Raw genomic sequence first — 16,070 nt, forward strand, 5'->3', positions numbered from 1 at the left:
GTTAGAGTGTCGTGGGTCGAGGGAGCAGCACTAAGCAGTGCTGCATCTGCTCCTGTTCTGTGTGGCCACCTTGCTCCTGCTAAGTTTCTGTCCTTCCTGTTTTCTAGCTGAGCAAACTGAAGTAAGTAAATTCTTCAAGGCGCCTACTTAGATTAATACCTGGCCAAGCCATTATTAATGCCTACGTCAGGCTGATGCTGGAGCCTGCACCTTTTCTTCTGCTCTTGTTCACTGCCCACCACCCATGACACTGGACTGTTCAGAAGGGAAGCATCAGTAGAAAACCAGAGGAAGATAGTGTTGTGAAGGCCATTCTCTAAAACCGCGCAGTCTCGTACATCTTCCAGGGGTGCGACCTGGGGAAATACGTCCTTTGTGTTGTGAGGCTTTGGAAAGTGAAACACTAGATGCAGTAGCATTGCAAAGTAAGAAATTCTGAAGGCCCGAACTTCCTGACTATGATTTCAGATCAAATCTTTTTATATCCGAGTGGGTTTCAAACCCAGATGAGCTCAGTTTTAAATGATTATTTAATAAAATGGTGGCTCAATAAAGAGCTAAAGGAATTTACATAAGTTTTAACCTCAAAATCTGCTAGGGTCATGAAAACCAGTGGTCTTGGGAGCACTGTTATGTTTCTATTTGAGTACCTAAGGCCGTGATGGCTTTCTGAACTGGGATTTTCCAGCCGGTCTCTGTGCGGAGAGGAGTCCGCCTCAGGCCCTTTGGATTGCTGGGCCATTAATGATCTCTGTGCTGTGTTCTCAGTGTGTGTCCTGGCAGTTGGCGCCCTTGTTATTGCTGTCACCTTCAGCCCACTGTCCTGTTAGAGGGTTGAAGCCACAAAAACAGCCAAATGTTGTCCGGAAGGGCAGTTGTTTGTCTATGCTCTTCCCTTGTCTCTTGTTAAAAAAAAGTTTGAGGATTGCGGGAGTTTTTGACCCTTGAGATATAAAAAAAGTGAGCCTGTTTGTCCTGACTTCTTATTTCTGGAATGCTCGGGCATGTCTCTTCAAGCGCTGGCTCTAGAAAATGTAGAACAGTATGTTGCAGGTGACTTCAGAAGACCAGTTTTTAAACTATTATCCAGTTGGCCTTGTTAGAAGTCAAGGCTGAATGCAGTTCAAAGGGCAATTAGGAATAAATTTCTTGTTGCCAGCCTGTATTTATTTAAATTTATTTTTTGAATAGGTAATACATTCACACAGTTTGGAATTCAAAAGCATGCACAATGAGCATGCCTTCCTTCTGTCTTTGCCCAGCCACTTTGCTCCCCTCCCCAGTGACCACAGTCTTAGCGGTTTCTCTATGTTCTTGCAGAGATATTTTATACGTATATAAGCAAATATGTGTGTGTGTGTACTCTCCTTCCCCCTTGTTTTACACAAGTGGTACTACATACACACTGGATATACACTGTCCAGCACCTTACTTTTTAAAACTACCAATAGGTCTTGGAGATTTTCCCATATTTATACAGAAAGAGCTTTCTTTTGTTTGTTTTTTGAAAACTGTATTTTCCATTGTTTGTACTGCAGTATACTCGACCAGTCTCCTAGTGGCAGACATAGAGGTTTTCCTGGGTTTTTGCTATTATACCACACAGCCCGTGTCATCATTACGGGCTCTCAGCAGTGCTGGAGGTGTGTCCTTCATTAGGTGAGAAGGGCCACGATCTAGTGTCCAAGTGGAGGGGTTGTCTGTGCTGGGGTCACAGGTGTTTTGTACACATAACAGGAGAGAAAGCAGTGCGTGGCCCAGATGCTGGTGGGTGGATAGATGTTGTAGTGGGAGCTTGTGGACTTTCTTTTATGATTGCTTCTCTTTTCTCACTGAAATAGAAAATAAGGTCATCAGCTAAAATTAAGAAAGGGATAATTGTTTGGGATGGTTGAAGTGACAAAAGGAAAGTATTCCCTAGGAGAGTGGGAAAGTGAATGAACTAGAGTAAAATAGTTTATTGCTGAGCACTCAGATCAGTGATCATAAATTAGAAGGGGACCAGTCAGCATGGCTGTGTGTTTCTCCAGCTGTGTTCAGCTGTGTGAGTCCTGGCGTGAGTAATTGGAGAGTTGCATTTAGCCAGCATTGGAATTTAGCCAAGTGACTTTTGTTCCTCTTACCACATAAAGTGGCTTATTTGAGGTTTAGTTGTCAGTGATCATGAACAGTGAAATCTCTTGGCAAGAGAATATAAATATTACAGATTTAGACCTGAGACGTTGGAGACTAGAGAGATTAAATTCTTGCTCCTGGTCTGCTGAAAGGAACCCTCTTGTGGCTTTCAGATTTCTGACTACATGATGCTGCCCGACACAGCCACCCTGTCAGAGCGGCTTCGAGTGTGTCTCCAGGAGGGCGATGAGAACCCACGGGACTTTACCACCCTCTTCGACCTGTCCATTTACCAGCTGGATACCACCTCCCTCCCCAAGGTCATCAAGTCAGTACCTGTGGCTCTCTGAGCTGCACTGCACTCCGTTCTGAGCATTTGGTTTGAAAACATGAGCCTGGGGACGAGAGGTAGAGTCATGGCAAACGTGGTTTGCAAAACGTTCTCAGATCTATGAAGAGATCGACAAAGACAGCTGGGATATTGCCAGGGTGGGGGGGGTAGGGGTGGGGGGGTGGGGTGGGTGTTGATGCAGATGAAAATGCCAGCATCATTAGCCCCGGCTGTGTTCCAGGCTCTGTATCAGGCATTCAGGGTGACCAGCTTACTCCTGCTTGCCCGGGACTTTCCTGGTTTTAGCAGAGTCCCAGGTCCCAGGAACCCCTCAGTAAACCGAGGTGGTTGGTCACCCTGTAGGCACTCCACGCTGTTACTTCACTTAATACTTTCAGTCAGCCTGAGTTACCTGCCTTGTTTCCAGATGAGGAAACTGAGGTTTAAAGAGGCTAAGCTATTCTCCCAAGGTGGGAGCAGGGATTAAAGCCAGGGCTGAATGACTTTCAAGCCAGGGCTTTTCCCTGTTTTCTTGCCCATTTCTTGTTGTTGTTTGCCATCCCTGATGTCACGGACAGGGACTAACATTTCTCAGCATCTTTGGCCTGGCATGGGATCTACATCTGGATGAACCAAAGGCTGAGGGTGGAGCTACAGATGACTGTCTAACTTCCTAGCCCTATACTTATGTTCAAGTTCAATGAAGACTTCCAGAGCTCTGTGTCAGGCACTATGCCTGAAGTTTATGGTTTTATGGAGAGGACAGACAAAAGCTGTGATGCAAGGTTATTATATTAATGTTGAATGGAAAACAGAACTAGAGGCCATGGGCACAATGAAGAAAGGGAATTTGATTCTGGCTGAGGTGAGCAGGTAAGACTCTATGAAAAAGGGGCCCACTTAGCCAGGCATTAACTATTTCAGCCAACATTTCTTGAGGGCCTTGTGTATGTTTGGCACTGGGCTGGGTGTGGCACTTTAAGGGGTGAGGATTTCAGGAGGCAGGCGGGGATGCTGGGAGGGAGCATTCTGCAGTGATGTAGCTTATGTGAGCAAAGCCCTAGACATTCACATGTGCAGGCGTGCCCAGGCAAGGAAGGTTATTCCTAATTGCCATTTGCACTGCACTTAGCCTTGACTTCTAAGAAGGCCAACTTGGGGGCTGGCCCAGTGGTGCAGGGGTTAAGTTTGCACGTTCCACTTCTCGGTGGCCCAGGGTTCGTCAGTTCAGATCCTGGGTGCAGACATGGCACTGCTTGGCAAGCCATCCTGTGGTAGGCTTCCCACATATAAAGTAGAGGAAGATGGGCACGGATGTTAGCTCAGGGCCAGGCTTTCTCAGCAGAAAAAGAGGAAGACTGGCAGTAGTTAGCTCAGGGCTAATCTTCCCCAAAAAAAGAAAATGCCAACTTGGTTGTTTAAAAATTGATCCTAAGTCACCTGCAACATACTGTTCTACATTCTCCAGCACCAGCACTTGAGGAGATACGCCTGCACATTACAGAAGGAAGAAGTCAAGACAACAGCCTGATTGCGGCTGGCCCTGTGGCCAAGTGGTTAAGTTAGCGCGCTCCGCTGCGGCGGCCCAGTGTTTCATCAGTTCGAATCCCGGGCGCGAACATGGCACCACTCATCAAGCCATGCTGAGGCGGCATCTCACATGCCACAACTAGAAGGACCCACAACTAAGAATATACAGCTATATACTGGGGGGGCTTTGAGGAGAAAAAGGAAAAAAAAAATCTTTAAAAAAAAAGACAACAGCCTGAGGCTCAGGGCAAGGGTCTAATTCAAAAATGAGATCCTAGTAAAGACCTCTAGAGGAGGGACTTGATTGACTGTGTAATCCAGAGTCAACCAAAACAATTTCTTGCAGCAGTTTGTACAATTAATTGGAATAAAGAAAAAGTAGAAGTGAAGAAAGCCAGTCAGGAGGTGGTTGCAGCAGGTCAGGAGGGTTGAAAGGTGGAGTTAGGAAGAGTAGTAGTGTGCTTTCAAGAGATGTTTGGGAAGAAAGAATCACAAGACATGGGCCCTGGGAGGCTGTGATGGAGATGTCTGAGAGACGGATTTCTCCTTGGGGATCTGAGCAACTGGTGATGCTGTTAACTGGCACAAAGCACGCAGGAAGAGGAGAGAAGTGAGTTCTGTTCCCGGCCCTCCCAATCTAAAGTGGCTGAGAGGTTTCCCTGTGAAGAGATGTAGGTGGAACCAGTGTAGACATGAAGGGGTCCAGATAAGGCAGTGAGGGAAGCTGTGGGAAGGGCGGGGGACACCCAGGGACAGAAGTAGAGTGGGAATTGAGCTCACATCAGGACCACACAGCTGCCACTGCTTGAGAGGTAGGAGAAGAAGAGGGCCTGTGATAAGCTGGGGAAAAGCAGCTGGAGGGGCAGGATGGGGCCTGTGGGCAGCAGTGTCCCCGGACGCCACGGGAGGAGGAAATGACACGGAAGCAAGGGGGTCCAGAGATGGGCCCCGGGGCTCCTCCTCTGCAGTTCAGGGCTTTTCTCAGAGTAACAAAAGATACATCAGGCTGCTCCCCAAGCCGGCTGAGGTCCAGCCACCTTCTGCCGTTTTGGCCTGCTGCTCTCCCGATGTGGTTTAGACCAGGCCACTGTGACGGCTCTGCAGTGTTGACCAGGGACTGACTGGAACTGTCTGCTATTTTAGAGTCAGCAGAGTTTTCAGTGGCTATTCTGGGGGCTTGGATGGCTCTTTTCATTGTATTTGTCTCTCGTACCACAGCAAAGGGCAGTAGTTACGGGCTGACAGTTTCTAGAGGTGCTCTTGGGTATTTTTATTTGCTAGTAACATCTTTTCAAGGCAAGTTCTCTTTTTTGAGTAAAATTCAGTTAGTCTTTAAATATTTGTGTGATCTATAGGGTGCTGCTCTGAAGTAACTTCATTTGCTGTCTGGTATTTATCGATGCCTGTGGGTGGGAGGTAGAGACACACAGTGTGGGGTCCCTGCCCTGAGATCATGGTCTGGTGGTTTGGGGATCGAGACACAGGATGATGAAAATGCAGGGTCAGAGGTCAGGCCAGAGTATTCTGGAAACACACAGCTTAGCTCCATTGCACAGATTTGTGTTGAGCGTTGGCATTTACTCTTCCCTTTTTCCTGTAAAGGACAGCTTTCTCAATTAGGTTTTCTTGGGTTTAAGATTAGTTTCTCCACTCATCCCACACCCCCATTAAGTACGTATTGGCTCCTAGTAGGAGCAAGATGTGGCCAGGTGGTGAGCTGAGTGGAGAAAGGGAAGACAGTGGAATTTGTTTTATTATTAACACAAGGCTTGAGCACAGTCAGCTCTGGGGACAGAGAACAGAACAGGCCTGCCTAGGCTGACCGAGGCCCGGGCTCGGCGGCTGGGTTCTGTGTGAGTGTGCAGGTGGTGGGACCTTGAGCTTAGAACTGCCCCTAATGACATTCTGCCTTCTCGATAGACCGAGTCATGGAGCTTCTCAGGGGAGGGACTGGCCAGGTCTGAGTTCTGATCTTGCCTTTGTCGCTTCTCAACCACGTGACCTTGGGAAGCTGCTTCATCTCTCATCTGTTTCCTTGTCCCTAAGAGATTATTCCCACTGTCCACAGTTGTTTTGAGGATTAAATGAAATAAGTTTAAGTGCCCAGCACAGGGTCAGGTACAACATGTCGCATGCCGTAGGTGCTCAGTGAAAGTTATTTCTCTTCCCTCCATGGGGATATTCTGCTCATTCCTAGGGAAGAGTCTCCTTAAGCCCCTTGGACTTGTGGAGGAGGTGACAGCAATAAACTCAGCTAATCACCTTTCTGCGGTCACAGACCTCTCCTCATACATAGAAGCAGGAATGAACTTTGTCCACACCTGTTGGCATTTGCTTGTTTAGCTTAATTTTGAAAGGCCAAAATGTGTATATGATTTAAATTGGGTGAGTATATTTTAATCTGCCTCATTCCCAGAGGCGTTCACCCAGCTTACAAAATTATGTACGATGCAAAAGGATAAAATAAATGAATGAGAGAATGGAGCCAAAGGGGAAGCCACAATCTAAAAATAACCCAAGGGTAAGACCAGCACTTACCTCTGTAAACTCATTCTGGCCACTCTCCCTCCACTGGAGCCTGCTGCTCTGTGAAAATGCCTAGCACTCTTTTCTCTGTTCTCCTTGCTCTTGCCTCTGCGTGGGACTCCGCCTCCCCTCCTCCCTCCACTTCTCTGACCAGCTGCATTCTCTGCCCGCTCCCTGTCTATCCCTCTCTCCTGATTTGCTTTTCTTTGTGATGCTTATTAATTCCTGGCAGCTTGGGTTTGTTTATTGTGTGTCTCTCCTCCACTGGAATGTAAGTTCCACAAAGGCCTGCCTTGGTCTTTTTTTTTCATTGTTGCTGTACTCCTGGTGTATAAACCTGCCTGGTACATAGTCAGTTTTCAGTAAACAATTTTTGAGTGAATGAGCACTCAGAAGTGCATATTATACAGATCTGTACAGTTGCCAGAAGGAGAAGCAGACTTCAGGTTTGACACCTGTCTTCTGATGGTGAAAACAAATAAGGAAACACAGTGAGTTACAAGATTCAGTGTCCATTGGGTAAGAACAAAAAGCCTATTTAGGAGAAGCCTGATTAGAAACTTGAAAGAAATTTCCCTCTCAGTTCTCCATAGTCATGCCGTACGATACGGTAGATTCCTGGAAGGATCATTACATTCCACGTAACAACACGTTCTGGGTGTTTTCTGCAGCAGCGCTGAACCTCCTGACTCGATGGAGAAGAGCAGTGTGTGCGGTCAGACGTGCTCTGCCGCAGCCTCATCTTGCTCTCTGCTTTTCTGTCTTATTAACACAGGGCTCATGAACAGCTAAATGTGAAACATGAACCTCTCCAGCTTATCCAACCTCAGTTTGAGACGCCGCTGCCAGCCCTTCAGCCAGCGGTGAGTAGGTGTGCTTCAGGGTCCCTGCTGCAGAACGCCCCCTGTGGCCCTTCCCTCACCAGCTGGGCCCCTCACTTGGACCCTTCCATATGCCATTGGTGGCACTCCTCATGGAGTTACATTTCTCTGGCTCTAAACATGCACAGAGACCAAATCTACTAATATTCTATAGGGACTTCCATTTGGTGTAGTTCTCAACTGAGAAATCAAGGGTGTGACTTTTCTGTTAAACATCTCCCACCTTGTTGGGTTGGAGTGTATATATGAGAATTCTGGTTAAAAAGGAGGAACAGCATTGTACTGCAGCTTTCCAGGTAGCAGGCACTCAGAAGCATAGCACAGTTCTAACAGCCGGGGGATAGCCATGTGTGTATAGGTTATTTTTCAACATTCCAGTCCAGCGTTAACTCAACTTCCTTCAAAATTGTCTTATCCCACCACATTAGGGAATGTTAGGAGCCAGCTGGCTTCATCTTGGTAGCTTCAAATTGGCCATGGTGGAAGTATTTACATCACAGAAAATGACAAATGCTACAGATTAAGCTTTTTGTTATGTTTTGAGAGCTGACAGTTAAACATTTATCCGCACACCACTGGTTCATACCTGCGAATTCTGGCTCCAAGTTCAGCACTTTCTACACTAATCTACATCTGCTTCCCCAGTTTCTGTCCCTAAAGAACTCATGATTAAATGAAAAACAAGTTGTACAAATAAGCCTAATAAGCCCCAAGCTTTGTGTCCTTGCATGAGTTAATGGGCACTGGTATTTCAGCTTGGTCAGTGTAGTTAGAGCTGGTTCTGCTTGGTTTACAGTGGGCTAGTCGTGGTGCCTGATACGGTCTAGTGGGTTAGGGCGTTTGGGTGCTTCCTCCAAGGAAGCGCTGAGTTGGCCTCCCGTTTCCCTTATGTCTCAGCACCGTCAGTTACAGCTTTGGATATGCTCTTTCATGAAAGACCTTATTTCCTTTTAGGTTTTCCCTCCTAGTTTCAGAGAATTACCACCTCCTCCACTGGAGCTGTTTGACTTAGATGAGACGTTCTCCTCTGAGAAGGCACGGCTTGCTCAGATTACCAATAAGTGTAAGTTTTGCCAAATTTTTGTTTCTTTTGTTGAGTTTTATTTAACTGTAAACTTTTGAGATTTGCCATGAGAGAAAGCTTAGAGTTTGTTTAGGGAGAACAAAATATGAACAGGAGTATAAAATTACAATTCTTGTTTATTTCCTATAAAGGATATTCATTGTTTCTCTTGAGGCCAGTTAGCTTAGTGAGTTAAAATATGATGCTAAGCAGAAGCCAAGGTCTCAGCTTTAATCCCTGTAGGTCTTTAGTTCTGACCTATTGAGTGACTGCAGGATGAATTCTGATCCTGGCTGCCATTTAGCAAATCTGGATCATTGGTCATAGGAGCAGTTAAATAAGAAAATTTAGTCAGGGCCAAAGAATTATAGAGACTTCAAAATTGGAAGGGATCCTAGTGAGAGTCAAGTGTGCCCCCCAGGACATGTGGATGAGGAAATGAGGCCCCAAGCCACAGCTGCATGGTGAGCGGTACTCCTGGCTCTTGGCCCAGTGCTCCTCCTGACATGCACTGCCTCCAGCACAGCAAATGGGCCTGTACACATGTGCTCAGAGGCATAAAATTACCATTCTTTTAGAGGCAGTGACCCCACTCCTGGAAATCCAATCTAAGAAGATAAATGAAGGTACACAGATGACTACTACATTATTTATTTTAAAAATAAAATACAATTGGGAATAGCCTTAGTGTTTATTAGCAGGGGAATGGTAGTAAATTGTGCCATATTCAACTGATGGAACAACATGTATCATTATAAAGGTTAACAAAGGCCAAGGAGTGACACTGATAGAATTTAAGTGAGAATCCTAAAGGAAGCAAGCAGATATAAAACTGCACGTACAGTGGGATCCCAACTATGTGAACATCTGTATGTGCCCAAAGACCAGAAAGGAGTATGCAAAAATGAAAAGAGTTCAGTGTATGGGGCCAGCCCCGTGGCCGAGTGGTTAAGTTCGCATGCTCTGCTTAGGTGGCCCAGGGTTTCACTGGTTCGGATCCTGGGCGGGACATGGCACTGCTCATCAAGCCATGCTGAGGTGGCATCCCACATAACACAGCCAGAGGGACCCACAACTAAAAATATACAACTATGTACTGGGGGGCTTTGGGGAAGAAAAAAGTAAAAATAAAATCTTAAAAAAAAAAAAGAGTTCAGTGTAAAACACCTTTACTGCGTCTCTGTTCTGTACCAGGCACTGTGGTAGGTGCTGGGCAATCAAAAATGAGCAGGACAGAGTGATTAGTCCTATAGGAATAATAGACCTGTGAAGGATCAGTTGCTTTGACCCAGCATTTCCATTTCTAGCAATTTATCCTACAGAAATCCTTGTAGAAATGCAAAACAAAAAAGATACAGCTATAGAGATATTAATTGTAGCATTTGAAAAATAGGCAGCAGTCTAATGGGCCATCAGTAGGGGGACTGGTTAAAAATATATAAAATAAAGTGGAATATTATCAATCTGTTGAAAGATACAGAGCATAAGCTTTGAGATGGAATTTCCATTTTATATCATTAAATGATGAAGGCAACTTACAGAACTATTATAGTGTGATGCCATTTTTTACACATATGTAAATATGTAGGCATATGTGGCAGTAATTACTCTAGGTAGAATTGCGGGGGATAGAGCTAGGGCGAGAGATTTTTGCAGCTGTATCGTTTGAATATTTTAATTAAAAACTTACATTTCTATCATAACTTTAAAAACTCAGAGGAAAAAAAGAAATTACAGTATAGTGTAAGACGGGCAGTAATGGCTATCCATCCTTGATATAGGGCTGCTGGGGATAGCTTCACAGGGATATGTTGTTGGTGGAGTTATGGGTGATTTTTTTCTTTTATATATATATATATATATTTTTAAAGCTTTTATTTTTTCCTTTTTCTCCCCAAAGCCCCCCGGTACATATCTGTATATTCTTAGTTGTGGGTCCTTCTAGTTGTGGCATGTGGAACGCCGCCTCAGCGTGGTCTGACGAGCAGTGCCATGTCCGCGCCCAGGATTTGAACTGACAAAACACTGGGCCGCCTGCAGCGGAGCGCGCGAACTTAATCACTTGGCCAGGGGGCCAGCCCCTGGGTGATTTTTTCCTTAATTTCCTGTCCTATAATATTGCTCTAATAAATATTATTTAACATAGCCGTATGCCCTTCTTATAGTGGTCCTCACTGCATTCAGAGAATGGTAATTTGATCTCCTACTGGATGCTCCTGTTCTTTGTATTGTAGGAATGCTGGATCTGGGAATAGGAAAGCCAGAACCAGTCCAGCTTTATTCTAATTAGGAATGTCACCCTTTTGTCCTAATTTATAAAAGCAGCACATCAGAGATCTCTACAGTTTGTCACTGTTTAAGTCCTTTGGTCACATTACCCTAGGAAGAGGTGAGTGGTCTTGACAGATGTAGGAACCTGACGGGAGGGATTCCTAAACCACAGTAAGTCTGTACTTGGGGAAGGGCAGAAGTCAAGGGTTAATCTAACTGCCCCAACTGTACTTAGGTACTGAAGAAGACCTGGAATTCTACGTCAGGAAGTGTGGTGACATTCTCGGAGTAACCAATAAACTACCAAAGGACCAACAAGATGCCAAACATATCCTCGAGCACATCTTCTTCCAAGTGGTGGAGTTCAAGAAACTGAACCAGGTACAGAGCACAGAAGGCTCAATAAAGCGGGAGCCCTTCAAGTGGTGGGATCATCCATAAACCAGACTTCTCATGTTTTATGTCATTCATTCATTCTGCAAGTAATTTGTTAAGTATCTGCTAGGTGAACAAAACAGACAAAGATCCCTGCACTTATGGAACTTACATTCTAGCTGGAGAAGGCAGACAGTAAACATAATATATAAGTAAATCACACAGTCTGCCGGAAGATGTTAAGCAAGTAGAGCAGGGTAAGAGGGATCAAGTGTGCTGACTGTGGCAGCATGAAACAGGGTGGTCAGGGTAGGCCTCACTACAAAGCTGACATTAGAGCAAAGACCTGAAGGTGCTGAGGGATTTAGCCATGTAAACAGCTGGGGGACGAGTGTCCCAGGCAGAGGGAAGGCCTGTGCAAAGTCCCTGAGGCTGGGCTCTGCCTGGCATGTTTGAGGAACAGGAGTGCCAGTGTGGCTGGAGAGAACGGAGCAAAGGATAGAGCAGTGGGACATGAGATCAGCACCATATATTAGCAATCATTTTTCTGGGGCCTGCCCAGTGGCGCAGCAGTTAAGTTCACACATTCTGCTTTGGCCACCTGGGGTTTGCCAGTTTGGATCCCGGGTGTGGACCTATGCACCGCTTGTCAAGTCATGCTATGGCAGGCATCCCACATATAAAGTAGAGGAAGATGGGCATGGATGTTAGCTCAGGACCAGTCTTCCTCAGCCAAAAAAGAGGAGGATTGGCAGCAGATGTTAGCTCTGGGTTAATCTTCCTCAAAAAAAAAAAAAGAAAAAAGAAATCATTTTTCTCTGGACTGAGGACCAAGAACTTTAAAATTTTGCCTGGCCTTCAGTTTTTCTGTTCCTTGACAGGATTTCTAAAAATAAATGCCCCATCACTGTTGGTAAATGGGCATTCATGTGTTACTGATGGGAGAATAAATTGGTTCCACTTTTCTGGAGATATTTTTTATAATGTTATTCAAAAGCCCTAAAAATGTATATACCTTTGACCCAGCAATTCTAATCCTCAGAATCTGTCTTAATAATATCCTGAATGTATGTAAATTTACCAACCAGGATGCTCAGTGCAGCATTGTTTTTAACAGAAGGAAAATCTTCATCAGTAGAGAACTGGTTAAATATCTAGGGTGTATCCATAAGATGAAAGATGTTTTAGAAGAGGGGCCAGCCCGGTGGCATAGTGGTTAAGTTTGCACACTCCACTTTGGTAGCCCGGGGTTCATGGGTTCAGATCCCAGGCATGGACCTACAACCACTCATCAAGCCATGCTGTGGTGGCATCCCACATACAAAATAGAGGAAGATTGGCACAGATGTTAGCTCAGGGCTAATCTTCCTCATCAAAGAAAAAAAAGTTTTAGAAGAATATTTAAGGCCTCAGGAAGGCATTCATGATACGGTAAATGGGGGTGGGAGGCCTATAAAACAGAATAAAGAGAGATTCTTTTTTTTTTTTTCTTCCTGAGGAAGATTAGCCCTGTGCTAACTACTGCCAATCTTCCTCTTTTTGCTGAGGCAGACTGGCCCTGAGCTAACATCCATGCCCATCTTCCTCTACTTTATATGTGGGACACCTACCACAGCATGGCTTTTGCCAAACGGTGCCATGTCCGCACCCGGGATCTGAACCGGTGATCCCCAGGCCGCCAATAAGCAGAACATGTGAACTTAACCACTGTGCTACCGGGCCGGCCCCCTCCGTTTTTCATATATTATGGAATTAGGATTTTAGATGCTGAGTGGAAAGACCAGTTAGGGTGTGTCTACTGCCACCGGGCTGGCTCTGCTGGGTACTCATACTGAATGCCTCATATGTGCCAGGCATGGTGTAGATGTCGGGGCTATGGCAGTGAACAAGATAAATGCAGTCCTTGTTGTCTCTCTCAGCTCCATGCAGTGGGGGAGACAGAAGCATATGGGAAATTACAGTGCTCGGAGATAAGTGCCATGAAGGGAACCCAGAGGCGAGGCATTGATATAGCTGCTTAGCACTGAAATGTGGGCTGGGGGCTTAGGTAGATTCCCGACAGTACCTACCCTGGTGGCAAGGGAGGGACAGGCCCCCAAGGCCAAGGTAAGAAGCCTGGTATGGTCTTCACATCAGTGCCTCCAACTGCATTTGCTCCCTACTCATGGTGGGTGGTGCATAGTGGTCAAAAGCATGCTGTCTACTAGTGAAAACTTGATCCTTGGGCTGGATTCAACCTTACTGCCAGAGGTTACCTGTGTGTCCCAATTAGTGATAATTCAGAATCTCTAATCAGAGTCTAAAACCCTAAAGAGTTCACATTTCAGGCTTTGTACTGAAATACTAAAATTCTGTCTTATTCCCTCATCCAGGAACATGATGTTGATACAAGTGAAACGGCATTCCAGAATAATTTCTGAGGACCATGCCTCTTGAAGCATTTTCTGCCTCCTTATTCTCTCTTTGTACACTATTTTTTAATTGTTCCTCAACTGCTTATCAAAATTTTCTATACACTCTTTCCTCTGTGAGCTCTGGAAGGCCTATGCATCTTCTGTAGTGCCCAGATAGGTACAACATTTCTAACTTACAAGATCTTTATGTAAGATACATTCCATTTTTTAAAATTAAATCTGATTGAATCTACTTTTATAATTTATGAAATGGTCTTTCATTGAAGTCTTTTCTTTCGACTCCTGTTCTGGATTGGAATTTCTTTTATCAAAGATAAATAACTCTCAAGCTTGTTGTGAATACTGTACAGTTCTTGGACTAGTTCAAAAGGATACAAAACAAACAACCCACATAGTCTGTCTGCCCCACCGTACCTGATGAAAAAGATAAAATCCTAAACACACACCTTCCTCACATAGATTACTCACCCCTTCATCTCCCAGCTGCTTACAGGACACAACCATCTGGAGGCTTTACTTTGTCACACTTTGTCCCCCTCCTCTGAGCTCCTAAAGCACTCAAGTCTAATATAATGCAGGGCAAAATGTGATCATCTGTCCCAAGGACAACGGGAGAGACTGTCCCTGCTTCAATGGGGCAGCTGATGTGGAAATGCACAGCAGTGTACTAAATACACTGGGTACCAGCTTTGGGGAACCCTGAAAGAGAGAAGATTGCAGAGCCACTGCCAGTGTGTAAGGGATGTGGCACAACGGAAAAGCTTCGCTGGTGGGTTCTATAAAGATGGGAACTGCAGAAGGAAGGCCATTTCGGGAGGGAGTGTGGTACCCAAGAGGAGGTAACAAGGATGTGGACTAAGGTGCTGTTATAGGAAAGGTGGCATTTTGAAATAGGTTTGGTCTGGAGGTTGAAGGTCAGATTGGCAAGATTTTGAGCCTGATTGCCTGGGACAGTGGTGGAGCTATTAGAAGGTGGGGATTCTGAAGGGTGAGCTGTTTTGGGTGAACATAAGAATCCAATTGAGATGATGGCCATTCATACAAGTGGAAATAACCAGTAAATAGCTGGAAATCCCTGAGGCTTAGAAAAGATGTCCAGTCTCAAAATCTGATTTGTTCACATAGAAATTGATAATTGGGGGCTGGCCTCAGTGGCCGAGTGGTTAAGAAGTTTGCGTGCTCCACTTCGACGGCCCAGGGTTTCACTGGTTTGGATCCTGGGCGCAGACATGGCACCGCTTGTCAGGCCATGCTGAGGTGGCATCCCACATGCCACAACTAAGAATATACAACTATGTACCGGGGGGCTTTGGAGAGAAAAAGGAAAAAAAAAAATCTTAAAAGAAAAAGTGAAAGTACCAGTCCTAGCAGGTAACAGCATAAAAATAACTTGGAGATTCTATTTGTTGAATTCAAATACATCTCTGATGGGAGAACCTTTAGTATCCAAATGAAGAGGAGATAACATTAGAAAAGGGAGATACCAGTCAGCGAGAAAACGTCTGTCCTCTCCCCAAGAGCAAGGAGGAAAGTTTGTGGCATCTTAGTTCATAGATCTGCTTTGTGGCTTTTGCTAAGTTACTTCTTATTTGTAAAACAAAATAAAGGTGTTCAAATTCTGTTCCCTAAAAGGTGCTAGAGCGCCACAAATGCCTTAATTAAATTTAATTTTAAAAAAGTTTTAATTAAAAATTTAACTAGATAATACCTGAGCACGAACTTAAGAATACTGAAGAGGAAGAATTTCACCCTCTTCAGCCATTCAGCTGCCCTTTCTGCAACCAACGTTAGCAACTTCTTCCGCTGCCTTCAAGACGCAGGAAGAAATATATACTCTAAAAAGAGTAACAAATCTGGCTTATACCAAGTTTTAACAGGAAGCCTACTAATGTTTCATCCTAGGGCTGCGCTCTTGCCACTCACAATCTAATCGCGGAGAGAATTAACCTCACAAGAGTCGCAAACGCCTCGCAAGAGTCGCAAACGGTGACAAGTAGCATGAAGGACACTTGCCGTGTTAGGAGCTTGTCCGGGGCTGTTGACCTGCACGGCGGGTCAAGGACGGCTGGAGGCAGAGGGGGGTCAACAGGGCCCTTAATGTCGGAGGCCGGCGACGGACTCGCCCCGCTCCCTCTCATCCCCTGGGCCTTCTTTTCATCCGTCCTCCGCACGACCCCAAACAGCAGGCGCCGGGGGACACCTCCAGGGGCGATGACTCCGAGGGCGCGGGGCTGACCCGAGCGGCCGGCGAGGAAGCAGCGCCGGGCCAGACTGCCAGGGCACCACAACCCAGCAGCCGAGATCCCAGCGACCCCCAAGCGCAGGCGCCCCCGGTGACGTCGGGCGGCGCGACTCCCGCCATGCCTCGCGCGGCGCTGGAGCCGGGGCGCGCGCCCCAAAGTGGGCGCTGTGTGTCTGCAGGCTCGGGCCTCGCGGTCAGAGTACTTGGGGCCCTTGGCCTCGGTTTACACGGGTTGCGCCTCGAAACAGGTCACGTCACTTGCTTCGGGTCACTGCGGGCAGCGAGAGACTGCCAGGTAGATTCCAAAGACCGATTTTCTCTC

The 16,070-nt window shown here is 45.9% G+C and overlaps 1 protein-coding gene and 1 long non-coding RNA gene across 2 annotated transcripts in view; one reads left to right on the forward strand and one right to left on the reverse strand.

The window, feature by feature from the left end:
- Positions 1-13,838, forward strand: part of IFT52 (intraflagellar transport 52) — a 32,271-nt gene extending 18,433 nt beyond the window's left edge. The window contains exons 10-14 of the mRNA XM_014845927.3: positions 2,289-2,443; positions 7,278-7,365; positions 8,338-8,446; positions 10,953-11,098; positions 13,465-13,838. Coding sequence (XP_014701413.1) covers positions 2,289-2,443; positions 7,278-7,365; positions 8,338-8,446; positions 10,953-11,098; positions 13,465-13,512 — 546 coding nt within the window. The 3' untranslated portion in view covers positions 13,513-13,838. The remainder of the gene's footprint in view (positions 1-2,288; positions 2,444-7,277; positions 7,366-8,337; positions 8,447-10,952; positions 11,099-13,464) is intronic.
- On the reverse strand, positions 1,152-16,070 carry LOC106834349 (uncharacterized). The gene is made up of 3 exons (XR_001398827.3): positions 15,520-16,070; positions 2,452-2,510; positions 1,152-1,832 (listed from the first exon to the last, which is right to left on the reverse strand). It is a non-coding gene; the product is annotated as an uncharacterized lncRNA (long non-coding RNA).

The sequence above is a fragment of the Equus asinus genome, chromosome 15 (assembly GCF_041296235.1).
Source record: "Equus asinus isolate D_3611 breed Donkey chromosome 15, EquAss-T2T_v2, whole genome shotgun sequence".
Lineage (NCBI taxonomy): Eukaryota > Metazoa > Chordata > Mammalia > Perissodactyla > Equidae > Equus > Equus asinus.